Here is a 27,995-nt window from a genome sequence, read left to right as displayed (position 1 = left end):
TAACTAAGATTGCGCTCTCTCCGCTGGGGAAAGGAAAAGGAGGAGCCCCGCGCACGGCATTCTGGGAGCGCGTGGTGTTGTGGGTATTCGGGGCCCGCCATTCCTTCGCTTCACGCCTTCGCCTTCTAACGTTTGTGCGAGAACCGGAAGGCAGCCTGCAGTTAGTTGGCGAGGAAAAGCGGCGAATAGGTGAGAGGAGGCCGAGGCTCTCCTAGAGGGTTGGGGGCTGGAAAGGGACGCTGAGGCGGAACTCAGCTAGTGGAGGGCGGGAAGCCGGGGCCGATCCAAACATCGTCTCCCTAGCGCTTGGAACAGTTACGCCTAGTCTGCACGTTCTGTGCCTTTCCGGGTCACCGATTTTCGAAGCTTGCAAGCAGTCATTTCCTACTAATTACCTCCTTTCTCCCTTGACCATCATTTTCAACGTCCTTTGCACCTCTGCTTCCATTCCCATTTCGACCCTGGTCCTCATGCTTTCCATGCTGCTGCAGAAGCTGTATGTTCGATCCACGTTGTAGGTGCTGCTAATTTATTTATTTATTCCTTTATTTATTGTCTTTGGCTATAATCCTGCAGTGTTTCCCACCGTTCACAGCATAAAAATCCATACTCTTATTAAAGTTGGATGCTGTGGTTCCTCACCGAGAGTACGTTTAAGCATCCTTATAGTCTTTTCATGAAAATAGGTGACGTAAGTCGTTGCCCATCTCAGAATTTAAAAAGCTCTGTACATAGTCTTTGTCTTTTAATGAGACAAAATCGAGCGTTTACCCTGATTGTTTTCCTGTATACAGAGCATTTTCTGTGTGTAGCATGTATCGCTTTGTGAGATCCTTGGTAACTTTTTTTTCACCTTTGGTGGGGAGTTAAAATGCCAAAATGAAAACACAGCTTCTCTTCCTAGAGGTCTCTGGGTTTGGGTCTATGTGTACTATCAAGTACTGTAGCCTTTTGCCAAATTTGGTTGCTGAGGACTTGGAATATTGCTAGTGTGACTGAGGGACCGATGGTTTTAATTTACGTTTTGTTTAAATAACTGCATGTAAACATCGATTAGTTTATATTCCAGGTCTGCTTCATAGTTGTTTTGATGACTATAAAGCGACATATGGTTGGGATGAGAAAGGGGGCATTCTGTTAGTTTTCTTTGTCCAGCTTACCATCCTTCCCCACCTTACATGTTGTACCAATTTGCCATGGTGGTTCCTTCAAGCCAAGAGCCTGACTCCTTCCACAGAAAGTGCAGCTCTGACATATTTGGAAAACCTGTGGAATGTCAGTCCTTTTTAAGCTCTGAAAGATAACTGTTGTCTCTCTTTTACTATAGCACAAGAAGAGTCCTGCCAAGATGTCTATTGGTGTGCCGATTAAAGTCTTGCACGAGGCTGAGGGCCACATAGTAACATGTGAGACCAACACTGGTGAGGTGTACAGAGGGAAGCTCATTGAAGCAGAGGACAACATGAACTGCCAGGTACCCTGCTTTGCACCTGAGGCTGTAAAGGGGCTGTGGCTTCTATCCTGGGGGATAAAAAGGTCTACTTGAAGGTCGTGATGAAGTTACTCTCATCCAGCAGTTACTAACTGAATGTTTGACATGTGTCAGGCACTGTCACAGGCTCTGAGATTGTATCCCATGTAGACTTAGCCCTGAGGCAGGAAAGTCATTTGACAGCCTGATGTCATAGCATGTGTATATCCCAGCACTTGGGAAGCTAAGAGTTCAAGGCCAGTGTGGGCTTTATAGCAAGACCCTGTCTGTAAAACAGTTATATTGAACTTTGCTTTCTCTCTTAGAGGTCTGTCTGTTTGAAAGTAGTGGTGCTGTACAGTTAGGTTAGAACCAGTGTCCGTTTTCTAATCTTCAGCTCCCGAATTGTGTATGCTTGCTTTTTGTCTTGGAGGAAGTCTTATCTGATAAACTAACAAAGTTTTAGCATATGGTTTTTGTTTTGTGGTTTTGTTTTGTTTTTTGTTTTGTTTTTCCATTAATTAAGAGCTTGAGCTTTGGGGTCAAATCAGACAGATTTGGAATCTGATTCTAAATTGAGTTGAATCTTAATTATATGACATTGGGTGTCTTAATCATTTTGTTCTCTTCTCTGTGAATGAAGATGGAGTTGTTTTGGATGGTCTGTGCTGTAAATGCTAAGACAGAGTTAAATACACAGATTGGGGAAATAGCGGTGAAGGGTAACAGAGAGCAGGAGTACATATATAATTAGTTACTTTTCTTGTTGCTGTGATCCAATTCCTGACAAACATCTTAAGAAAGGAGGGGGTTGTTGTGGTTCACAGTGTGAGGATACAGTCTGTCAAAGGAAGTCATGGTGCGGAGAACTTGGGGAGGCTGCTAATCACATTGAATCTGCAGTTGAGAAGCAGAGATGAGTGCCTGGGACAAACAAGTATATCAAGTTGGGTCTCCTCACCTCAACCTAATTAGATAATACCACACAGGCATGCTTGTCCTTTCAGTAATTTTAAATGCACCAAGTTGATAATATTAACTCTCACGGCAGGAGAGTTTTCAGTCCAGGGAAAGGAAGGCAAGTTGAGCAAAAAGAGCCTTCAGACTACACCTTAATACTGAGGAAGTTTCATCCAAGTAAGAGGAGTAACAGGAGGCAGGAATGTTTCTGCTGTGATCAGTCACTGGCAGCCTGTGGGGAGGACTGCCACAGCGTGAGTGCCACAAAGTGGCAGCTGGAGGCTGTCAGCTCTATACACTCCTCCTGGCCTGTTGTCTCCTGAAAGGGTGAATGTAACATCCCAAGACTGTTACTCATATTTTGGAGTTGTCACAGAGATGACTTACACAAGCCGCGACCAGCTCAGTGCTTTACTGTTAGAAGTTTTAACTGTCAGAATATATGGTGTTTGTTGCTATATTCCAAGTGAGAAAACTAAAGATTGGAAAGGTAAAGGGCCGTATTTAGGGTCACACCTGTGGGTAGGGTGCCTTGACTGTTGCAAAGGGTTTGTGTTGGTAACTTTTTTGTGGCTTCGATAATTACTATTAGAAAGAGTTTATTTTGGCTTACAGTTCCAGAGGGATCAGTGCATCATGGCAACGAGGCATGGTAACAAGCAGTTCCGCTAAGAGTTTACATTTTCAATAGAAAGCATGAAGCAAAGAAAGTAAACTGGAAGTGTTGGAGGGTGTTCATCTCAAAGCCTACTCCAAGTGACAGTCTTCCTTCAGCAAGGCTGTATCCGCCTAACTCCACCCACCAAACAAACAAATCACCACCAACTGGGGGCCAAGTGTTCAAATGCCTGCAGTGAAGGAGGCTACTTTTCATTTAAACTGTTACAGTTGTGCTGGTTAGTTTTTGTTGTTGTTGTTGTCAGTTTGACACAAGCTAGAGTTGTCTTGGAAAAGGGAATCTCAGTTTTGAAAATGCCTCCATCAGATTATCCTATAGGCAAGACTGGAACATTTTTCTGATTAGTGATTGATATGGAAGGGCCCAGCTGTGCCACTCCTAGACAGTTGTTTCTGGAAGGTATAAGAAAGGTAGTTAAAGGCTGAGCATGTTGGTGCAGTGTCTTTAATCCCAGCACCGGGGAGGCAAAGACAGGATGACCAGGCCTACATAGAGACACTTACCTCAACCAAACCAGGTCTGGTGGCACATGCCTTTAATCCCGACACTTGGGAGGCAAAGGCAAGAGGTTTTAAGGTGTTAAGTTTGGGGTGAGCCTGGTCCACAAAAGGAAGTTCCAGGACAGCCAGGGCTGTTAGATAGAGAAACCCTGTCTCAAAAAATCAAAACCAAAAAAAAAAAAAAAAAAGTGTGCGTGCACGCGTGCGCGTGCATGCATGTGTATGAGTTAAGTGAAATGTAGCTGAGCATGAGCCGGGAGGGCAAGTCAGTAAGTAAGCAGCATTCCTCTATGATCTCTACTTCAGTTCCTGCCAACTTGAGGCCCTGGTGTGGCCTGTGATAGGGATGTGTATGTCAAATCCCCCCCCCTCCCCATGTTACTTTTGGCTGGGATGTTATTACAGCAATAGAAAGCAAACTAAAACAAGATTTAGTTTTCTGCTGGATGGTGTATGCATGTGCTTTCTTTCTCCTCTGCTGGGGATAGAACCCAGTACCTCAGGCATAATAGGTTAAACTGTGCCATTGGCTGATTTGGGGTTGCTTTTGAGACAAGATCTCTGAAGAGTCCCGCTGGTCTTTAACACTTGATCCACCTGCCTTGTCATCAGTTTCAGGCAGGTGCTACCCCATCCAGCTGTCGGGCTTTCTGAAGTTGTGTACTGCTTAGTTTGCTTCTGAAGGAAGCTTGTGGGAGATGTAGCGGATTGCTGCTGTGAAGATCTGATCTTCAGTATGCCTTTGTGAAGTGACATGTTCACATGTCCAGTCCTCTTGCAGCATCTTTATTTTGGGGCATTTAGTGAGTAGAATGAAAGGTTTCAGATAGTGACTGTTAGTGTTATTGTGCTGCTTTATTTAAACAACTTGCTGAGGTTTAAGGGCTTCCGACAGCCCAATTGTATGTGATTTTATCTGGCTAGATGATTGTGGTCTTCTCAGAAGTGCAGCCCACATGCTACGAAGCACACAGATCTTGGTGTTACCATGTTGCAACTTGGAAAGTAGTATGTCTTGTGTTTGAACTTTGTGTCTCCTTTGCCCTCTGTTCCCCCTAAAATCAGCAATAAACTAACACGTCAGTGTTCATTTTGATTTACTTACAGAGTCTGTAAACATGATCACACTCTGAAGTATTGGGAATTAGGACTTCATTATTTGCTAATTTCTGCAGGGACACAATGTAGCCCATAATACTGCCCATATCAAGATAGTGAGGCTTTATTAGGTTGACCAGACCTAAGCACATTGCACAAAGATCAATAGGCTGTATAGAGCACAGTCCATCAACACGTGAGCGAGCGCTCATGTGTTTCTGGGACTGGGATGGCTCCTGCAGGCTGTCTCCTTCCTGGCCCTACCTAGTCCTTTAGAAATGAGGGCACCCTCCCAAACACCTTCCCTGTGGAACATTTTCTTTGTAAACTTGGGGCAGAGCGAGGCATGGTAATACATGGGTATAGTCTGAGCACTCGAGGAAACTAAGGCAGAAGAATCATCACTACAAATTGAAGGCAAGCCTGGACTTTGTGATATTAACACATGGCAAAGATTTGGGAGCATGGGAGGATTCTGTTACAACCATTGCTTTCCCTGTTTGTGTTGACATAGACTTTACCTGTGTTACCTGTGTGTTTTAATTAGAGATGGCTTAGAAAATTTATGCAGTAGGATATTCTTTTTGAAGTGCCAGTAATAGAATTTCCAAGTACTCTACTCGGCTCTGCCCTTATTTTATTTTGTGGTAGCTTCAAAGTAGGAAACGGTCATGGTGCCACTAAACTTGATTAGAAAGTCAGGTAACTAGTAGACTATTAACCTGAATTCCCATGCCTCTATTAAAGGTGCATTCAGGTGTGAGGCCAGGCAGAAGGAAATTATTTGAGGTACATGAGAATCCGATTTCTCTGGCACTCAGATACAGGAGATCCTATTAAATGATGTTCTTAGGTGCTGGAGAGATGGCTTAGAGGTTGGGGGCACTGACTGCTCTTTAAGAAGCCCTAGGTGCAATTGTCAATGCCCACATGGCAGCTCATGGCCGCCTATGACTCCAGGGGATCTGATGTTCTCTTCTGTCTCCTGAGGCCACCTGCACACTGGTGGTGAACATACATATGCACTTGTATTAAATGAGTGTGTAAATATGTCTTTCTTTTTTAATCACTCTGTAATGTCCGCTGCCTTTCAGGGTCCCAAGAGCCTTGGCACTTGCTAAGAAAGTATTAGACCACTGAGCCAGATACCTAGATCTTGGTTGTTTTAACATTGCTTGTTGTCGCATATTTGTATCATTTGAAAGTATAGCATGTGTGAGCATGAAGTCTGATGAATTCCTGGAAATGGAACTTAGTGGATCAGACACACATTTGGGCATCTTATGTTTGGATAAGAAGAGATCTTTGATCTGCTGCCTATACCCCTAAGGTGAGCGTGCTGGCCAGAGCTACAGGCTGTGGCATTAGTGGATGATGGACCATATTCTGTGACGATGGAGTTTTCCACATTTTAGCTGATTTTTGTACTAGAGGTCGACACTCCCAGTCTCTTCCCATCTTGGGAGCAGGTGACTTAGAATTAGAGGCTCCTCACATGGAACAGTTTTTGGCTTTAGCTCTGTGTCAGTTACCATGGCCTGAAGCATCTGTAGATATCAAAGGGAAAACTAAGGTGTTCTTCAAAATCAGAAGAAAAGATTTCTTAGGAAACCTTTAGTTAGATATTTAATGAATATTAAAAGCTATAGCAGGTTGGGAACATAGCCAGTGATAACTGCTTTCTTAGCATACCTAAGGCCTCAGATTCAGTTCATAGCACCACACACACAAAAGGTTTTTAAAGCTGGGTTGGTGAGGTGGCTCAGTGGGTAAAGGCGCTTGCCAACAAGCTTAACAAGTCCATCCCCTGAGCCCACACTGGGGAGGGAGAGAACTGATTCTCACCACCACATCCATACCTGGTGCGTTTGTGTACACATATAAGCAATTTTTAAAAAGGAAAAAATTAAAACTTTTTAAAGCTTTAAAAGGACATTTTGAACTTCTTGATTTCTGGTCCACTGAAAGAGCCTGACACATTCATAGTTGCTGAGTCATCTCTCCCATCCCCCCCCCCATCTTTTGGAGACAGGCGAGAGGGTTTTGGTTTTGTGTTTTTTTTTTTTCCCTCATCTCTCGAACCTGCTGAAGTAACTTTTATTTGCCTGTTGCCTGGACCTACTGCCTCCCTCTTCTAACGTAGACCTAATCCTGGAAGCTTCTAGCCTCTGTACAATCTAACCTAGGCCTGGAATGTTTTCAGCCTCTGAGACTTACTGGTTAACAAGCTCACTCTTTCTGATTCTTTCTGAGCTCATAGCTGGCTGTTTAACCCAGCTGTTCTGACTCTTTTCCCAGCTGACTTATTCAACCTGGCTTCTCTCTCGGCCCCTGAATTGCTCTGTTTGGCTCAAACTAACTCCAACCATCTTTTCTAATCTTCTGGCTCCTTCTCATTCTCTGGCTCATTCTGTATTCATCTGTGTCTAGTTTGTTCTCTCGTTCAACTGCTCTCTGTAAAACTGGTAAAACTGCTGCCTCTTCTCTCTACATTGCCCCTTAAGTAAGCTTCCCTTTCCTCTCCTTGTGAGAGTTGGGTGTAACCTTATTCTGTCAAATCTTTCTCTCATTTGTCACTTTTTCCCCACTCAGTTAGACATTACTTTCAAACATGGGTGCTTCCTTCCACAAAATAACTTCACCTTCATTGTTTGGGATTAAAGCTTATACTACCATGCCTGAACCTAAGCTTTTCTTTACTTGAAACTTGCTCTATACCAGACTGTCCTTGAACTCTGCTTGCTTCTGTCTCCTGGGTTAAAGGTGTGTTTGTATTCTAGCCAGATCACACAGACCTAGAATGTCTTTGGTTATAATCTCTTGCCAGAGTAGTGATGTTCTGAATTAAAATTCCTCTGCACAAACCTATTTTGAGATGAAAATGCATTGACTCCTATCTCTACCTCCCAGAGGTTTTGTGATTACAGGTGTGTACTATCATGACTAGATTTATAATTTTTACTGTATGTTGCATTCTAGACCATATTCCAGGATGCTAATACTGGGGACATTGTACAATCTTTTATGAGGGAAGGTTAGTGTATCATCCATATAGTTTTTACACATCAGTATGCCCTGGTTGATAGTTATGTGATAGATTATTACTTACAGATCACATTAATTCAATTTTGGGAACAAAGTTAGCAATGCTGCTGAAGGGTCTTGGCTGTGCTGTGCTGCCAATTAGTATGTTCTTTCTGGAAGTGACTTTAGTCTGTCAGTAAGTCCTCTGATACAGTCCTTCTACATTCAGTTCAGAATGGTAGACACAGCTGTGTTGTTGTGTGACCATTTCTAGACCCAAGCCTGGCTGTGGTGGCACACACCTGTTATCCCAGAGCTGGGGAGGTAGAGGCAGGCAGATCTCTGGGAGTTCAAGGCCACCCAGGGCTAAAACAGAAACCAAAACAAAAACAAACATTGCTAGACCCTGTGGCTGTTAATTTTTTTTTTCAGTGCCAACTTAGCACATGAAACTGGGATGCTTTTCCAAAGTTGACAGAGCAGCTAAAGTTCTAAAAATAAAATTTTATTTATATTTATTAATAAATATCAGCATGTTATTACAGCAACATATTTTCTAAGTCCTGTAGTGTCTGACCTCATCATGGCTGACTTCATGAGGTACTAGGCGTCACACCTAGGCCTTCACTCACGCCTGGCAAGTTCTCTATCAGTCCTTGGTTGAGTAAGCATACTATTCCTAGCTGCTCAGGAGACTGAGGCAGGAGTTTGAGGCCACCTGAGGCATCATTATTGTAAAAACAATAACTTTTAAAAAAGAAAATGATGAGCATGTGTTTGGTTTATTACCACAATGCCAGTAAATATAATTTAAGAAGAGAGTAATAGGTAGGTCTATTTCATTATACATCAAGAGATAAAATTTGGGCTAGAGAGATGGCTCATAGGTTAAGAGCACTGGCTATTCTTCCTAATGTCCTGAGTTCAGTTTCTGGCAACCACATGGTGGCTCATAGCCATCTTTGGGAACCAAAAGCAGCACTGTTTGATCTGTCTACTTGGCTGTGACAAACCTCTCTGTAAATAAATGATCTGTGTGGAGTTGAATGTTATTTTACAAAATTATAGTCCACAAGAGACTTATCTAGGATTGGGTGGCTTAGAAAAAGCAAAACGTTGAGGTAGCTAATACCAGGAAAGCTTAAAATTTCTCAATGCAATGTTTTGTGGTTTCGTGGGGTTTTTTGTTTGTTTGTTTTTTGGTTTTTTATGTATTTATTATTTATACAGTATCCTGGCTGTGTGTGTACTTGCAGGCCAGAAGAGGGCATCAGATCTTACTATAGATGGTTATGAGCCACCTGTGGTTGCTGGGAATTGAACCCAGGACCTTTGATAGAACAGCCAGTGTTCTTAACCTCTGAGCCATCTCACCAGCCCTGGTTTGTTTTTCAATTTGTTTGGTTGGTTGTTTCAGTTTGTTTTGTTTTTGTTGTTATTGTTGTTTGTGTGGTTTGTTTTGTTGTTTGTTTGTTTTTCCCCAAAACAGGGTTTCTGTGTATCCTTGGCTGTCTTGGACCCCTGTCTTGGCTTTATAGACCATGATGGCCTCGAAGTCACAGTGATCTGCCTGCCTCTGTCTCCTTGAGTACTGAGATTAAAGGTGTGCACCGCCACACCTGGCTTGCAATGCGGTTTTTAAGGCGAGAGTTTTTCTTTGCAGCCCTCTCTGCCGTGGTCCAGCCCAGTGAGGATAAGGCCTGAAGCGGGTGGGTGCAAGAGCAGATGCAGGGCACCTTTTAGTTTTTTACAAGAGACAGAGAGGAAGCCATCTCGGTAGAGCTTGATCTGCTCCGACAACCTGTGTCTCACAGGCTTTATTTATACACAAAACCGTTTTCCTCAGTCTTTAATCATTGATTACATAGCCTTTTAAAATACTTTTTTTTTCTAAAATCTTGATTGCATAAGCATAAAGAAATCAAGCAAACAGCAAATTTCATGAGAACTAAATTTTAACATGATAAAATCAGTTTTCTTTTAACTTGTCTTTTTCCTTAAGATCAGGATCATAAAGCCTATTGGTTACAGAAATGCTAGACAGGATGACTCTTGAGTTTGATTTTGTTTAAGTTTGACACAAAGTTAATAGATCAGATGTTATTTCCTACTTCTTGTTATATCAAGCTTCTCTTTCTACAGAAGCCCAGCCTCTCAGTCCCTCATTTAATTCTTCCTTTTCCTCTTCTGTTTTTCTTTTATATTTGACATAGGACCACCATCCTTTCCTTCTATTCTTAAATACTGTGCAGTCTTTCTAGCAGCACACAAACATTACTTAAGCAAAAGCAGCCTATTCTTTGTTTTTCTACAATATCAGAAAAGTCCTGATCTGACAAGGCTGCTCAGGAAGGCAGGCAGTTCACTGAGCCAAAATGTCCCTCTCTGTGTCTTTGTCGTAAACCCTTGGTTCCATGTGATCCCTATCTTTATTACAGTCCTGTATAGGATAAAAGAACATCAAGATTTCTAGACTGCTTGTTTTGCTGCCTCCAGGAAGGTACCAAGGTTTGTCACAGTCAAAATATTTTCCTGTCCATACTAGTTCCATGTTTCTAAAACTGGACATGAAAACCTAATGATTCAGTTATAATTTGTCAACTTCTAGAACTTCCCTAAGTTTTTCTTCTTTAATGGTTTTTCTCAGATTCTGTTTCATGCTTACTGGCATCACTTATTAATGATCTAAATGTATGTGTCTAAGTAATAGGTTCTATGGAAGAGTCAATTTTCTGCAAAACTGTTTTTCCCAGAGAACTACCATTGGTTGTATTTTTATTGACACCAGCTTTTGTTACATTATCCCAGGTCTAGCTTTCGGTGAGAAGCCTTTAACAGTAAGGAATATAAATACCAGCAAAAGTTGGTGTCCACTAAGGGCAATGAAGGGTCAGTCCAGATCGTCTAAGAGCTGGAGCTTTGTCAAACAGCACCTTCAGGACTATTGGCATCGCTACCTGAAACTTGGGGTCATCCTGCCGCAGCCTCCAGTCACTGGGATTGCAGACAAACACCACCTTGCCCCACTATGTGATTAAATTTCTGTAGATAATGTAAGCTGCTGAGCTTAAGAAAAACAAATCAGTATTTAGGCTGTATGTACTATTTTCAAGTAAGTGATGTTCTTTGTACTCCTGTAACATTTTTTATGTGTGTGTTTCTTAAGAACAAAGATAGGTCAAATTATTTGGTAATGTAGTAACATCATCAGAATATCCAGTCTGTATGTATAAAATTATCCTCAAGTATGTGTACATTTTTAGATGTTGGCAGTTCTGGCCATACAGAAGGAAAAAACACCTCTGAGGCTCAGTGTCTCCTGACACTGTATATGAGAAAGTTCCCCACATACTAGGAAAGAAATCATTTGTGCATTGTTGACTGTTTGGGTATTCCTCGTTTAGCTCAGTTCTAATGCTACAAGGAGCAAGCATCACCTATCACTGGTTGAGGTCTTGGTCCTCAAATACTGTCTCCCCGGTTTGTTTTAACCTGTGCGCTGACTGACCAGGTATAAGTCAGTGTTCCTACTGTCTCCTCCTTAGATTTGATCAACCTTTGTTTAACCAACTCATAGAATTCAGGGAAATACAGTTTCAGGTTTATAGTAGAGGGTAGAACTAAGAATACAGATGTGTCAGGCAAGGCCTATGGGCTCAGTTTCCACGCTTCCTCATGACACATCACCATCCCAGAAATTCTGCTTATTCAGCTATCTGGAAGTTCCAGTGTATGTTTTATGGGAACTTAATTGAATAGACAGGACTGAAATATGAATAATCATGTAGAAAAGTGATTTGAACACACACATATACAAAGGAAAGGATGGGGGAACCCAGCTGGTTGGTGGGAAACTGGGGCCCTCTTCCCTTTGAATATAGAATAGGAATAATAGTTTTAAATCCTAGTGGTAAGTGGATTTCAAAGTGGGTAGATAGGACATCTGTTTCCCTTAGTACTAGGAATGGAACCCAGGGCCTTGCACATGGTAGGTAAGTAAGTAATCTACCACTGAAGTATATCCCCTGCCAGGCATTACTCTTTCCGAAATGAAGGTTGTGGGAATTTTCTTATAGACAACTCCAGAAAGGTAGATCAGAATTAGTTTCTTTGACCAACCCAAGGGAAGAGAAATTCTAGACTGTTTTAAAACAGAATTATGAGGCCAGAACCATGGACAAAATACCAGTATTACACACTCCTGCATTACTCCTACATTACTGCATCATGCTTTTTCCACCTTGGCCCACAGGTGCTAGTCTGTGTTATTTATTGTGGATGTTTAGGAAAACCATAAACTTAGGTTTCTGCCTGACTTTCAGAGAAACCTAAGTGCTTGTGGCTAGAGATGGTCAGTATTAAGAGCACTCCCTGCTTTTCCAGAGGACCAGTGTTGGGTTCCTAGCACTCAGGGGATCTTAATCCCACTGTCCCCGGATTCTACAGTCATCCACTTAAATAAACACTTAAATAAATCTTTAAATATTTTTAAATGTAATTAAGACAAACATATTTCTAAAAAGAATGCCTTTAGCTTTATGTTGTAAACACAGGGCCCTCTTTAGGGCTGTGTTAACATTTGTTCAATTACAAAAATATTGAAAGAAAAAAAAGGATTGGAGACAGTTACAGTTACCAGTGTGCTAGAGTATTTGTTGGGTGACATTGAGAACCCAACATAGGACTGGTAGAAGCACCTGGTTTAAGTCTTGTTGGATCTATATGACAGCCTCAGGAAATTATCTAGGCACAGGGGGAAGATGCTGAATAGGGAGGGAGATGAGGCTTAATAATCATCTATCCCCAAAATAGACATCATAGCTCAGATTAGACATTACTGAGTTTGTTATATCTCAGGTAGTTGAGACAACATTTAGACATGCTGTGTCTTGTTTTATTTATTTATTTATTATTTTTGTTGTTGTTGTTAAACAGGTCAGGAAAGTGGTCTGTTAAACTTTCAGGTAGGGAGTAGTTCAGAGTCACATCTGGGTTTGAACCTCAAACAAAACATGAAGGCAATGTGACCTTGGGTAGGAGGATAGGCTTGGACCTTCAGGAATAGATCTGCCTCTGACAGGTTGTGCTGTCTCCTGTAGATCTTCATCGTCTAAAATCAGTCATCTGTGGTAGTGCCACAGATTTGTGCTCAGGAAATGTTGGCTTTTGTTACATTCTATTTCCTCTAGTAGGGAAGGGAACTGGGGCTCAGAAAATTTTAAAGATGTACCCAGGGTTACACCTGGAAGGTGGTAAAGCCAGATCTCACTGGCAGTCCTCAAACCACTTCTGTATCCTCTACAGTCATAAGTATGCCTGGAGTTGAGGGGGTGGGTGGAATCCAGGTTTTTCAATTAGGTAAACCAACTGTAGCTACTTATTTGTGGTAGCAGAGGTGCTGGCATTTGTCCGGGGGAGCTGTCACAAGGACTTAGGAACTGGGAGAATTTAAGGACATGGCAGTGGGAAGCCTTCAGCTGGTTGGTGGGAAACTAGGCCCCTCTTGCCCTTGAATGTAGAACAGGAACAGTTCTAGAAATCCTAGAAATCATTCTTGTTGCTTAGGTAAACGGGTACAGCATCAGAGCATTGATAGGTTTTGGCTTTATTTTTCACTGTTGGTGTTCAAGCAGAGATGACATGGCCATTGAGAAAGCAAAGGAGTGTAAGGCAGCAACACAGAAGACAGAGTCCTGGGTGACTATGTAGCCGAATGATCTTTAAGCAAATTAACCCAGTCTTAGAAAGGTGTTTTCTCTCATTTGTGGTTCCTAGATTTTATAGTCACATAAAATCGTGTATGAATATAGAAAATGAAAGTAGAAGTGAAGTTGTTTGGAAATACAGGGACTAACAGCAGGGAGAAGAGGCAAGAAAGGGCAAATGAGTAGTGGGACATGTACAATGTAAAGTATATACAAGGACAAATTTTTAAAAAGAAAGAAATCTGGAGGCTGGCACGTCTGCAGTGTAGGCTTCCCCATTCTAGATAAAGTGTAGTCCTCTTCTGCCCAGAGGACAGTAATTAAGCCATTACGGTAAAGGTAGCACCTACTGAATTTGGTGCTACAGGTTTGTGTCACTTTCCTGTTCCCTGTGGGTCTCTTGACTGGATTCATAAAGACTCCTCCTTCCTTTCATCCTACACCTACTCGTGTTAGCACGTTTGTCCTCCCAAAATGCTGCCGTAGCCCTGTTAGCCAGTTCCCCATCCATAAACATGAGTGATTCGCCTACCCTCTGAAGTGTCCTCAGTGCTGCCCGATGCACTGCGCCAGTCCATGTGTCCTGAGGGGCTGCTCAAGTCCTCTCCTTGTGCAGGCTCTGGAAGCCGGTGCTGTCAGAGCCACTTCTCAGTCCCTACTTGTCTGCCTTCCTAACGTATACTAAGAGTCAGAACTGTGTCTGCTGCATACATATGACCTTGAAGGTGCCTTTCCAGCTGGAGTACAAGCAGGCCCATGAGGCTGCAGTTTGGACATGAAGTAAGAAAGGCTTTATCCCCGTCCCTCATAGGCTGGCCCAGGAGCCAGTGCATCCTGGAGCTCTGCATCTGAGCTCAGTGCTTATCGGTGCTGCAGCCTAGCAGATGTTTGGGAGAGCGGCATACTTATGTCTGACATTTCTGTGAAGTGTACGTCGGCTGGTGCACACAGGAAGTGCCAGCTGTTGCTGTGATAGTTCACCATCTCTGTCTGGTTCTTTTTTATGCTGGTGTTAGGCTTTTGTATTTCTGAATTTAGTCTCGTTAGGCTCCTTGGCTTTGTGTGCTCCAGTGCTTTGACCTTACAAATAAGTTACTGATTTTCTTCCAGATGTCCAACATCACAGTCACCTACAGAGATGGCCGAGTGGCACAGCTGGAACAGGTGTACATTCGTGGCAGCAAGATCCGATTTCTGATATTGCCTGACATGTTGAAAAATGCACCCATGTTAAAGAGCATGAAAAATAAAAACCAAGGCTCAGGAGCCGGCCGAGGAAAAGCTGCTATCCTGAAGGCCCAAGGTAGGTGCCCCTCTGGGAATGGCCTTAGAATTCTACTTACCTTGTTTCTTTTAGGGAAGGCACTATTGTTGCTTGGGGACAGGGGTGAACCTGACTGCATCTCCTTGCTACCCTGTCCTGATCTGTCCCGAAGGCTTTAGGTCCTTGGTAATGGGGGCCTTTCCCTGTTTTCTTTCTTGCCTTACTTGATCCAGTCACAGAATGTAGTGTAAAATCCCAAATTTGTTCTTGGCGGAGGTTGTAGGGGTGCAGATTTCTTAGGAAAGGTGTGGTGGCTCACACCTCACATCTTAGCACTCAAGAGCTGAGGTAGAAGGAATACAGTGAGCTAGAGCCAGCCTGAGCTACATAGCAAGACCCTGGAGAGACAAGCAGAGGCCCAGTCTGTAGTGATGCAGTCTGTAGTGAAGGTCCTTCCTTTTCAGAAATTCTATCCAAGAGGGCTGGGCAAACTTGCTCTGGTCTAGTGAGGATATGGATTGATAACCTGAAACAGTGTGATAGCGTTTCCAGAACTGTGTGTGATTTCCCACCCCACACCCAAGATTCCTTTTTTCCTGTTCTCTCAAGATAGAAAGGGTAACAACGAACCAAGGAAGCCACTGCACTCGCATTGTCTTGATAAGCAAATGAGCTTATTAGGGTTGCCCAGGAGCATGGGTGCCTCTTGCAGATTCATAGGTGACTGTCGGGTGCTAGTTCATGAAGCTGCTTCACTGGACTTCCCCATCAGTTAACCATCCACTTTCTCTGTACTCACAGCTGGGGCTGGATCGGGAGGGTAGGAGGGTGTGTCAGGAGGAATGAGTGAGTGGCTATGATCTGAGGCGAAGGTCTCGTATGGCTTATCACAGCTGCTCTGATTCACGGTGTCAGCAGCCATGTCCTGTCTGGGAAGTGATGTTCCACAGCAGTAGTGCAGAGTCTAAGTGGCGCTTCTGGTGCCCCATGTGTCCAGATAAACTAGAGCCTCGTGTGCCTAGGCTGGCCTCAGGCTCTGTGTACCTGACAACGACCTTGAACTTCTGGTGCTCTTGCCTTCTAGCTCCCAAGGGCTAGTGTCCACATGCCCAGTTTATGAACGAACTCACAAAAGTATCATCAGGCAAGCACTCTACCATCCCAGCCCTCTAGTTAGAGCCATCTTTTCGGTTGGTTGGTTGGTTGGTTTTGGTTGTACAGGTTTTTTTGTTCTTTTAATTTTAATTTTTTAAAATTGTGTGAATTAGCTTATTTGTAGGGTGGGGGACACAAGTGGAGATCAAAGGCCAACTTGTCAGACCAGTTCTCTCCTTCCACCATGGGGGTCCTCGGGATTGCACATAGGTCGGCAGGATTGGCAGCAACAACATTTACTTGCTGAACCATATTGCCAACCCTTGTTTTACCTTTTCTTTCTGTTTTGTTTTGTTGTTTTATTTTTGGTTTTTTTTGAGACACAGTTTCTCTGTGTAGCCTTGGCTGTCCTGGAATTCACTCCTTAGACCAGGCTAGCCTTGAACTCACAGAGATCTGCCTGCCACTGCCTCCCAAACGCTGGGTCAAAGGTGTGCGCCACCATTGCCTGGCTGTTTTACATTTTCTTAAGCTTGACATTGAATCCTGCTTTGACACATACAGCAAGTGTAACCATGATGGCCCCCAGTGACTACTTAGCTGTTCTTGGAAGCTAGCCCGATTGTGGTCTGTATCTGCGGCCCTGAAAAGTTCTGCCTCATTATTAGGTACAGAAGCATAGGCCTAAGCAACTACGTTGTTGTTTGGAAAAAGATTTGATGGTGTAAAAGGCCCTGAGTCCTCCATCATTATATTTAATGTGTGAGGTAGCTTCTGTGTTTAAAGATAGAATAGTTTGTAGTTTTTGTTCTTTTGTTTTGTTAAGACTTCTAAAAAGGCTGATAAAATCTTGGGGCCATCGATGGCGTGGTGCTAAAGGTGATTGTTGCACAAGCCTTAGAGAAGTTGTCCTCTAACTTCTATATGCACACAATACACATGCTATTAGAGAGAGAAAAAAAAATTTTCCCTTTGCCTCTAAGAGGGCTGCACTTGCTGACCCACCTTCACCAGTCAACTTGCTGTGCACTTCAGGCAGTGACTTTGCCCAGACCCACTGATTGCTGCCTGAGCCACCTGTGCCTTTCCCAGCCCCTGGCTCTAGGCCCTATCAGCAAATGCTTAGGTTCCCATCAGACTCCTCCCTCAGGACTGCTCCAGGCTCTGAAGGACAGAGAAGAATGAGACTGTTTTGTCAGTCCACAGAATCCTCCATGTGTCCTTTCGAGCCTCTAGCCTCCTAGGTACATTGCATCAGAGTGGTAGTCACGTGCCTTTTTATGGGTAGTGTTTGCTATTAAGCATTTCTGTCATGCAGAAAGACTCAAAGAATAATAAAGTTCCTTATCCAGAATTAACAGATGCTAACACTTAAGTATATGTATTTCAGGAGTTAAAAGTAAGCTGAGGGCCAGAGTGGTGTAGCTCAGTGGGTAAAGAGCTTTACCACACAGTATGCGTACCTGAGTTTAGTCCATGTGTGGTAGTACCTGTTTGTAATCTCAGGACTGACAAGATCAAGATAGATCACTGGGGTTCCTAGCCAGCGAGCCTAGCCTACTTGGCAAGCTCTAGGCCAGTGACAGACCTTGTATCAAGAAACGAAGTAGTGGATGGTACATGAGGAGCAACATTTGAGGCTTTCCTGTGTCCTGTATATGTTCATGTATGCACAGGTACCTGACCCTTCCCCCATACAAAGTGAATTGAATGCATCTGTAATGGCCTATTAGTCTCCATAGCCCAGGCCTGAGAATTTGTCTTTTCTGTGTACTCAGACTGCTGTCAACATAACCTCCCACCCTGACACCAGGTTATCAGTGCCACCTTCCACTCCTCTTCCTCCCCCATCAGCATGTACAAGTAGTGGATCAGGTGTTGGTCCAGGTGGCCTTCCAGGTCCCATTCAGAGCTGATACCCAGGCTCCAGGTAGTGCTTACTGAGAGCATCCCTGACCACATTGACCTCTCTCCTTCTTCCTTTCAGTGGCTGCAAGAGGAAGAGGACGTGGAATGGGGCGTGGAAACATCTTCCAGAAGCGGAGATAATTTTCTCTGTTGAAGGGAACTTTGTTCTTTTTGCTCTTAGGTTATGGCAGGGGTTTCTTTGGGGGGGGGGGGGGGCTACATGTGCGTATGTCCTAGGTTTTCTTTTGATATTTCTCTTTGTATCAGAGAAACTTAAGCTAAATAAAATATGGCTGTTTTGTGGTTTGTGTATGTGAGGGGTTTTTTGTTTTGTTTTCAAGGAAGTAAGAACTGTGTGTTCATTTTGTAGTTTGCTTTGGCAGCAGGTTAGAATCTAACACGTTAGAATTTGACTTGTACTGGGTGAATGCCAGTACTTTTTAAATAGCAGTTATTGATAAAGAGTTTGAGTGCTGTTCAGGCCAGTTTCCAGTTGAGCCAAAAAAAAAAAAAACTTAGCTTAGAGAAGCTCTAGGAACTGTGTTATCTTTACATGTGCACATAATATGGCACTGTGCTCAGGTAACCTTTGTGGCACATCAGTCAGCTCAGCTCAGATAACACTGGGTAACCCGGGTAACCCAACTTGTGAAGCTGTCTCGTACCTAATCTAGTAGTCTAGTGACCCTAGTGTCTCAGCATTTGAAGACAGTCTTTGAACGCTAGTCCTGGAAAGTAGTCCAGAGATTCCCAGGGGACCCGTGTCTGCAACTACTCTGCTATCTCCACACAGGGCTGTGGGCATCTTGGCATTGATTAGCACACTGATTATTAAGAAGGGAAGGATAAGATATGCAAAATGAGTGCTTAGCATAAACAGAGATTAGGAAAACAGCTTGAATCATTCAACTGTTGGAAAGAAAGTGTTGTCAAAGGTTCATTCTGAGATGAGCTAACAGAAGCCCTCAAAAAAGAGGTCAGTTAATAATTTCTTTTGTTTGTTTTTTTTAATCTGTGAGTGCTCTGTTATGTACATAATGCATGCCAGAAGAGCACATCAGATTCCATTATAGATGGTTGTGAGCTACCATATGGTTGCTGGGAATTGAAATTAGGACCTCTGGAGCCAGAGCTTTTAACCTCTGAGCCATCTTTCCAGCCCTCTTTGTTTTTTTCTTGTATTTGCAGTATTCTTTGATGATATCCTTGGCCTAAGGGGTTTATTGTTGGGGTCAAGGGTGGCCATACTCTTTTACTAAACACCTGTAATCAAGCACTTTACAGACTTTTCGGTCAGTTTCATGTCAACTTTAATAGTTTGATTTGTTGCCTCCACTGACTTGACATGTATTGTCTCTCCTCGGGTTTGGATGCAAGCTTGAGCCTGCAGCATTAGCAGTCAGGCTCCACCCAGTAAGCCATCACGGATGCTCATAGTCACTAGCTGCCTGTTCGGTGAAATGTTAGCATCTTTACCCTCCAACAGCAGTGCTTTCTATCGTGAGCCGTGGCTGTGGGTCGCCAAGGTGGGAGTGAGAGGCAGCGAGACAGGTTCTCTCTGTAGTCCTACTTGCTGTGTAGACCAGGTGGCCTCAGACCCAGTAATGCACTTGCACCGGCTTCCTGAGAGCTGTGACTGAAGGCGTGCGTGCACCACCATGCCCAGCTGTGCAGCTAGTGTTGGGATGCATGCCAACACACAGTGGGAGTCAGAAGACAACTTTGGGAGTTAGTTCTTCCAGCCTCTTGGGAATCAACCTTAGGTTGTCAGGATTTACTTTTAAAATGGTGATTCTGCCCTCCTCTCTCTTTTTTTCCCCCCTTCTGCTTTCAGCTGCTTGCTTTTTCCTCTCAAATGTGTCTGTGTGCTTATTCCTTGCTGCCTCAGTTTATGCACTATTTTGGATCCCTTCCCCTGGCTGCTGTTTGTATTCCCTGTCAACTGTCATTCTGACTATAATTCTGGTACTGCCATCCATATTTCTTGTTACAATATGACTGGTTAAATTATTATTGGTGAGCATAGATTGCTGAAGAACTTTCCGTAGGAGTGAAGATGCTCTTGCCTTTAGTTTCTGTGTGTCCCTAACTCAGATAAAGACCTTGTGCTATCATCTGCTATCAGGTGACTTTATCTGTCCAGTCTGAGCTAGTTTGCATCATTGCTGTCATCCCAATTTCTTGCTGTGCCCTTCATCAGCTTAGCTCCTGTTTTCTGTGTGTAGGTTCTTTCTCGTGGTACGTGAAAAGTGATTTTTTTCCCCCAGAGTGCCTAAGTTGGAACCGGTTTTCCATTGTGAACAAATATCAACTCATCCCAGTTAGGGAACCAACAACAGACCAAAGTACAGATATTACCAGAATCTAGCTTGGTGAGCCAATGGATTTTGCTATGGTAATTTATAATAATATGGGTGAAGGGTTACTTACAGGAACAGAAAATGACAGTTATACCACCAAAACTCACCTCACCATAGGTGATGGCTTTGGAAACCCCACCATGGGTGACTTTAGAAACCTGGGGTGTACTACATGATCTGCAGGCAGCTCAACAGGTAGGAGAGTGTCCTTTCCAGGCAGCTCACCAAAGCTGGGCTGTGCCCTTTCTAGGCAGCTCAGCCTGTCTTAAGGGTGTCAGTGGTCCTTAACTGTTTATCTATGTTTAGGAAAGTAGAAACTTGGTGAATCTGATGAGTTTTGGGGACTTTTGAAGCTTTTTGAGTTGTTTAATTCGTGACTTTAAGGACCTTCGCAGGATAGAGGGTTCTGTTTCCCCTTGGAATGGCCTTTGTCTTGGCTTCCATGGAAATAGAATGCTTATTCTCCAAGGACATTACTGTACAACACTTCAGCTTTGAAGGCATTGATACTTTGTAATTTTTCTAAGTTATGAAATGTCGCTATAAACATACCTTGAGACCTGGTCCTTACCATGTGTTGTTCAAGTCCTTGATGAACCCTCTCAGAGTGGATCCTGCCCTTTTCTAGGAAAATTTTCTTGCCCTATGTGTTAATTATTTCCTTCCGTGGCCTGCCTGTGGCTGTCTGGCAGCAACTTTTGGACTCTTGAGTGTCAAACTCAAGTCATCAGGCTCAGCAGCAAGTACGTTTACCCAGTGAATCATCTACCAAGCCCATTTTTCAATCTTCACTCCAGGAAATACTCCCCAAGTTGATTTTCTGAATGTTCTGAAGTTTTGTTTTGATGGTAATGTTCCTTGATGGTAGTGTCTTCTCTTTGGAAACACTGTGTTTGATGCTTTTATCTCCTTACATAAGTTTTTCTACCCTTTTTGGGTTTTGGCATTTCTTGTTACAGATTTTAACTTGACTGACAGTAATCTGTGGGATTACAATACATTGCTAATATGTGAATATATTACTAATCTATATCTGGAATATGAAAAGGAATATCTTTGTAGGGTACTGTGGTTAAACTTTGTGCTAAGGAATTGAATCCAGAGCCTTACACATGCTAAGGAATACATTATTAATACACTGCCTTGGAGCTCTTGGATTAGACAAATTATCTGGGGAATATGGCCAGCTTTAGGCCAGATGTGGTAGTCTATGTCTTTAATTGCACTTGCAAGGCAGAGGCAGGCAGATCTCTGTGAGCTTGAGGTCAGCCTGTTCTTTATAAGGAGTTTTAGGCCAACCAGAAATAAATAGACCTGTCTCAAAAAATAAAATGAGTAATTTTTTAAAGAGTGAACGGTGACACCATGGAACAGTGACTAGTCTCTCCAAAAGGCCAGCATGTAGCATTGGTTCTGACTACCACAACTACTGTTTTCCTATATTCAGGGAAGTTTAGACTCCATTTGGATCTATGGAACCAACTCTCCTATGAAAAGTTTCTTACTGAGTATTTCATATTTAAATTAAGTGTGGGATTTTGTTTTCTGCTATTGGCTAATGCAAAAGAAAGTAATTGGAAAAAAGAAAGCAGACAGAATACATGAGATTACTTTTCAAAATCCCAGGCTTCAGATACTGAAGAAAATTAATTTTTAATAAATAGGGAATTTAGCCATTGTCCAGCTTATACTTTACAAAAAGATTCCACCCCGTGGACCAGAAAGCAAGGGATGAGCCTTATTGCAGCCTGCCTTAATGAAGAATCAAAGGTAAGGAATAGAAGCCGGAAGAACCCAGGATATCTGTAGGGTGATCTTGAGTATTCAGCAAAATATGGGTAAGCACCTGATTGTGAGAAAACAAAGGCTCCAGTAAGCAAGAAAAATCTCTTGCTATAGTTCTCAGATGTTATCTGATGACATGCTTAGCTCTGGAGTTGTTGAAGGCTCATAGTTCAGCCGTGCATTCTGTGAGGTTGTATATGATAACATAGGCCAGACACAGAGGTGGTTGATAGGTGGCTATTAAGCAGACCAAAGATACGTGGAGATAATTTGGCTCTGGATCTGACAAATTCCAAATCTCCACAGTCGATCAGTCTTGAATCTTTAAATAGGTATGGGATTTCCTGGAAAACTCAACCCAGTTCACCTGGAGAAGTACCAAGGTTGAGTCAGGAAGCAAAGCAGACAAGGGGAGGCTGGCTCAGAGCCTTGATGGTGCTTTCTGTATGAGACAAGTTTGATTTCAGTAGGTCTTGGGGTAACAGGAGGGGTTTTCAATTGTCAAGTTATTGGCCCTTGGTTGGGGTACGGGGTGATCAGTCTAGGATTGATTGGTTTGTCTATGAAAAGCACACTGGCAGGCATGGTGTTGACAGTCATTAGGAAGTAGCTGGTCCTGGGGAATGCACTCTCCGGAATTACCAAGAAACCAAAATACCAAAGCATACATTCATAAAGTTAAAAAAATACATGCATATTGCTCACAAAGAATGCTAAAACACAATCAAGGACCTTTGTAGCAAACTTTCGTTGTTTAGGACGAAAACCATGTCTACAGACAAGGAAATGTTAAAAAAAAAACCAGTCTTACTAATTTTAATTTTGTGTTATATCTGTGAGTGTGAAGGCGGGGTGCCATAGGGTGCATATGGAGGACAGAGGACAACTTTCAGGACTACCACTAAGGGGTCCAGGGATCAAACTCCCGAAACTAAGCTTGTGGAGCAAGTTCTTTTACCTCTTGAGCTATCTCTTAAATTCACCAAAATTGACATTTGTTATTTTATGTTGTTGGTGTTGGTATAATGTTCTTCTGGAATATACAATTTACCCTTGTTCATTCAAATGCTGATTTCTCTACCCCGCTATCTGGTTTCAATCCGGAAATTGCATTGGGATGCTTATTCTAAGCATCACCTGTCTCAAATTTGTGTAAACATGCCACCGTTTGTTCTCCATAATTGTCAATTAAACAACCGGCCAGTGCTGTGCAATGGATAGAATAGAGTGGGACATACTGGTCCAGAGGGTAGGAAAGGGAAGGAAGGAGTAGGAGAGCAGAGGTCAGCAGGAGGTCTTGGGACCAGATGAACTGGACCTAAGATATGACTAAAAGCAAGTATAATGGGTGAAATCTGAATGGTAGGAAACTGTGCGGTCTTGGAGGTTTAGTATGGCGTAACTATTGCCCAACATTATGCTCTAGGTTAATTAAATAAATCCTAGTCTCTGTGTGGTGATTTGGGTATACAGCTGGTTTAGGAATAACTGCTGCTTAACTAAAAAGTCAATAATTAATAACCCACAACATGTTGGTAAAAGTTTTTTTAAAGTACTGTTTACTGCTTTCCATTTTTAAAAGATGCTTATGAAATCACAATTTATCATATTTATATAGCTAAATTTTGTTTTTTGTTGTTTAATATAGAAAGTTTGCTCAAAATTTTTAAAGGTTAAATGTTTTGTGTGTATGAGTGTTTTTCTTCCATGTGTGTAGGTGTACTGTGTGAATGCCTCATGCCTATGGAGGTAAAAGAGGGCATCCAGTCTAAAACTGGAGTTAGAGATGGTTGTGAATCACCATTTGGGTTTTGGGAACCAAACCTGTATTCTTTTAAGAGCCGCAAGTGCTAATAACAGCTGAGCCATGTCAGAGTTGGGAAGATGACTGAGTAAAAACACTTCAGAGAAAAGAGGACCTGAATTCAAATATCCAGCATAAAAAGCTAGGCATGGCCGGGTGAGTCTAACACCACATGCAGGGAGCAGACAGGCTTGCTGGCTGCCAGCCTAGCACCAGGTTCAGTGAGAGTCCTTGTATCAAGACAATATAAGGCAGAGAGCCATAAGCATAGCACACCTACACACACTGTCCATACTGCAAATACGTACATGCAGAGTCTATTGGTGTTGAAGACAATATGCAAGGAAGTAAATATATTTTATCTCTTATTTTTCAAGTATAAGATTACACTATTACATGTAGTTTATGTACATAAGTAACACCTTGAAATTAAATTATTTAATACTTGACTGACTTCAATAACTGCTGTGAAAATGAAGAGGGTGTTGCATTTGAAAAACAAAAACAGACTAATAGCCGGTACCTGGGAAGGTCTTGCCTCATAAATCAGGAGCAATTAGCCTAGACAAGCATCACTGTGCACCTGCCTAGCAAGTCATAAAAACAAGACGTAAAAAAGTCAAATTGTTTTCCTAGGCCAGTTACAAAGATCCCAGTCTAAACTGGGTGTGGTGACTCATGCCTGCAGCATCAAGATGAGTTCTAGGCCAGACTAGGGTACAGAACAATTGCCAGGTCTGCTTGGGGTAGAATGAGACTCAGCCTCAAAACTAAACCATTTTAAAATGTGTATAGCAGAATAAGACTCAAAAAGATGTTATAAGAATATAAAAATATTCAGCATCCAGGTAAAAATAATGTCTGGCATCCATTCAAAAATTGGTGGCATGCAAAAGATGGAAAGCACAGTTATTAATGAGAAAAGCCAAAAGAAGTCCAAAGCCAATACAGATGTTACATTGGCATTAAAGGAATTGTTACAACTTCATCCTGTATATTCAAATAGTTAAATACAGGAGCTGGATAGATGGCTTAACAGTTAAGAGTGCAAAGAGGACCCAGGTTTAGTTCCCAGCATGTGGTGGCTCATAACCATTTGTAACTCCAGTTCCAGGCTATCCAACACCCTCTTCTGGTCTCCAGAGACACCATGCACATGGTACACAAGTTTCATACACATAAATTCAAATAAATATTAAGTAGAAACTTGAAAGTTATTGGAGAGAGGAGGAAGAAGAGTCCAGATTGAATCTCTGTGGGAATTAACATCAGGTTACTCAATTCACAAGGAAAGTTCAGTAAAAGCTGGACCTGCTAGCCCAGGCCTGTAATCCCAACTACTCAGGAGGCAGAAGCAAGAAGATCAAAAGTTCTAAGACTGACTGACAGCATCCTTCCTGTCTCTAGAAAGTAAGAGTAGTGGGTCATGCCTGTAATCCCAGAAATTGGGAAATAGAAGCTAAAAGAACAGGAATTCAAGGTCATCCTCCAATATACAGTGAGTTTAAGACCAATCTAGGTTACATAACTCCCCCCCCCCCAAAAAAAAATCTTAAAAATGGATGGAACAAAGGTCTGGGGATACAACTCAATGGTAGAGGCTTGCCTAACATGCGTGGAGCCCTAGGTTCAATCCAGTACGAGTAAAGACAGGTTTTCTCTATGTAGCCTTGGCTGTCCTGGACTGAATTTGTAGACCAGACTCCCAGCTATCTGCCTGCCTCTGCCTCAGAGTTCTGGGGTTACAGACATGCACAACTGTGCCTGACTGGTGGGGTGCGGTATTCTTAATAATTAAAGGAAAAAAGTATGGCAAACAAGGGGGCTCTGTGTAAAGATGATTTCTGCCAAGCTCATGATCTAAGTTCAATCCCCAGAACACACAGTGAAAAGAGAACCAACTCTACAATGATGTACTCTGATCTCCACATATGCACTCACTAGGAAAGCTGATGCAGAAAGATTGTGGTGAGTTCCAGGCCCAGCCTGAACTATGCAAGAAGATTGTCAAGAAAGATGAGCAAAAGTGTTTGCCATGTACACCTGAAGTTTGTTTGATCCCTGGAAACGTATGATATATATGCACACACACCCTCACAGGTAAACATAGACATTGTATCATCATCATTTTTTTTTTTTTTTTTTTTTTTTTTTTAGATAGAGCATTTCCGTGTACATAATTTTTTAAAAGTGTGTTTACCATTTGTTTGGGTTTTTGTTTTTGGATGTGATCTTACTCTGTATCCCAGACTTGGCCTTGAACTTTTGGTGAAATTTAGACTTGTATTTAAGTTGTAGTTTTTCTGCCTTACCCTCCCAAGTGCTAGGATTACAGTCATGCCACCATGCTCTCCTCAGCTCAGAAATACTCTACATGTAAAAATATAAATAGTAGAAATAAGAAAATTAAAAAGTAAGCACCTCTAGCCTACCTCCATCTCCTAATGACATGGCCCATTCATGCAGGCCTGGGTCCCCACAATTTTTTCTTGTTGCCTTCCCTTCTGTCTAGCCGATCTCCATCCCTTTACAACCTCCACTGGCCAGCAGGACCACTCTGTATTGGGAATCCCACAGCTGTATACTTACTTGCTAAGGATCCAGAGTGGGTAACAGCAACCAAAAGAATAAAATACCCACCCAGAAGAAGATATCTAACCAAGAAACACTTCAAAACCATTAATCGAAATGCTTATATTCCAGTGCAAAAACACAGGCATGAACAACCAAAACAATGCCTCTTCCAGAAGCCAACAACTTCTTTTGAAATAGGAACTGAAAACAATTTACCTGAAGCATAAGACAAGGACTTCAAAACATCAATTATGGATATGTTCAAGGACCTCAAAGAGGGTATGACTAAATGCCTTAGTGAAGATTATAAAACAAATAATTGAATGAAATAATGAAAACAATTCAAAACATGAAAGTAAAATTTAATGAAATATAATCACTAAAGAAAACCCAAATTGAAGCGAAACTGGAAATGGAATACTCAGGATGTCAAATGAAAACCTCAGATTAAGACATGAAAGAATCTCAAGTGTTAAAGATGTGATAGAAGAAATGAATACCCCAGTCTAAAAAGAAAAGTGTTAATTCTAAACAAACCCAGGCACAAAACAGCCAGGAAATGTGAGACACTATGAAAAGACCAAGTCTATGAATGATGGAAATAAATGAAGGAGAAGTCCAGGATGAACGCACAGAAAAAATATTTTAAACAAAATAATAGAAGAAAAGTTTCCCAATCTACGTAAGATACAAGAAACAGACACCAAATAGACATGACCAAAAGAGAAATTCCACATGACAAAGTAGTCAAAACACTAAATGCACAGAACAAAGGGTATTAAAAGGCTGGGGGGGGGCAAAAGCATAAACAAGTCAAATATAAAGGCACACCCTTAGAATAACACCTGATTTTGCAATGGAGACTCTGAAGGAAATCTTTCAGATGTTTTAAAGGCTCTGAGAAACCATAGATACCAACCCAGAGTACTATAACCATCAAAACTATCAGTCATGTCCACCAATCCAGGTCTAGTGAAGGCACTAGAAGAACACTTCATCTGAACAGAAGGATAACTACACAAAGACACAATGAATAAATAATCCCAGCAAAAGTAACAGGAATTGATAAACACTGCTCATTAGTAACGCAATATTAATGGTGTCAGTTCCCCAAGAAAAAGGCACAAACAAAAAGATGATATTTGATTACAAAATGGGATCCATCTTTCTGTTGCAACCAAGAAACATACCTCAAATCAAAACTAGACACCAAATCAGGATGGAAAAGCAAATGGACCTAAGAAGCAAGTGTAGCAATTTTAATATCTGGAAAAATTAGACTACAATCCAAAATGTATCAGAAGAGATAAAAAAAAGAACACTATATTCTCAATAAAGGAAAAATCCACCGAGAGGATATTGCAATTCTAAATGTGTATGCATAAACATAAGGGTACCCAAGTTAATAAAACACTAATACAGCTAAAATCACATATTATTAACACAGTGACAGTGGGTGACTTCAGTGTTCCACTCAAACAGTAGGCAGGTCAACCAGACAAAAAACTAATCAGAGGAATGCTGGAGATAACATCATAACTCAAATGGACCTAGCAGACATCTACAGAACATTCTATTCAAACACTACAGAATATACTTTCTTCTCAGTGGCGTATGAAACTTTCTTCAAAATTGTCCACATACTAGAACACAAAGCAAGTCTCAACAGAGAGGAAAATTAAAAGATCCTGCATCCTAGCTGGAAGGTGGCGGCACACACCTTTTTTAAAAAAAGTTATAGACCAATATCCCTTATGAAAATACATTC

At 42.1% G+C, this 27,995-nt stretch overlaps 1 protein-coding gene across 2 annotated transcripts; it reads left to right on the top strand.

Moving 5' to 3' along the window:
* Positions 1-12: 12 nt before the first annotated feature.
* On the top strand, positions 13-18,016 carry Snrpd3 (small nuclear ribonucleoprotein D3 polypeptide). 2 transcript variants are annotated; one of them, XM_021653742.2, is made up of 4 exons: positions 13-189; positions 1,328-1,474; positions 14,548-14,740; positions 17,784-18,016. In XM_021653742.2, the coding sequence occupies exons 2-4, from the start codon at positions 1,349-1,351 to the stop codon at positions 17,843-17,845; spliced, it is 381 nt and encodes a 126-aa protein (XP_021509417.1). In that variant the 5' UTR covers positions 13-189; positions 1,328-1,348; the 3' UTR covers positions 17,846-18,016. The 2 variants fall into 2 exon arrangements, with proteins under 2 accessions (XP_021509417.1, XP_060225343.1); XM_060369360.1 differs by lacking the exon at positions 13-189 and adding an exon at positions 403-518.
* The last annotated feature ends 9,979 nt before the right edge of the window (positions 18,017-27,995 follow it).

This window comes from Meriones unguiculatus, chromosome 16 (assembly GCF_030254825.1).
Source record: "Meriones unguiculatus strain TT.TT164.6M chromosome 16, Bangor_MerUng_6.1, whole genome shotgun sequence".
Taxonomy (NCBI): Eukaryota; Metazoa; Chordata; class Mammalia; order Rodentia; family Muridae; genus Meriones; species Meriones unguiculatus.
This window is presented reverse-complemented; position numbering and strand designations above follow the sequence as displayed.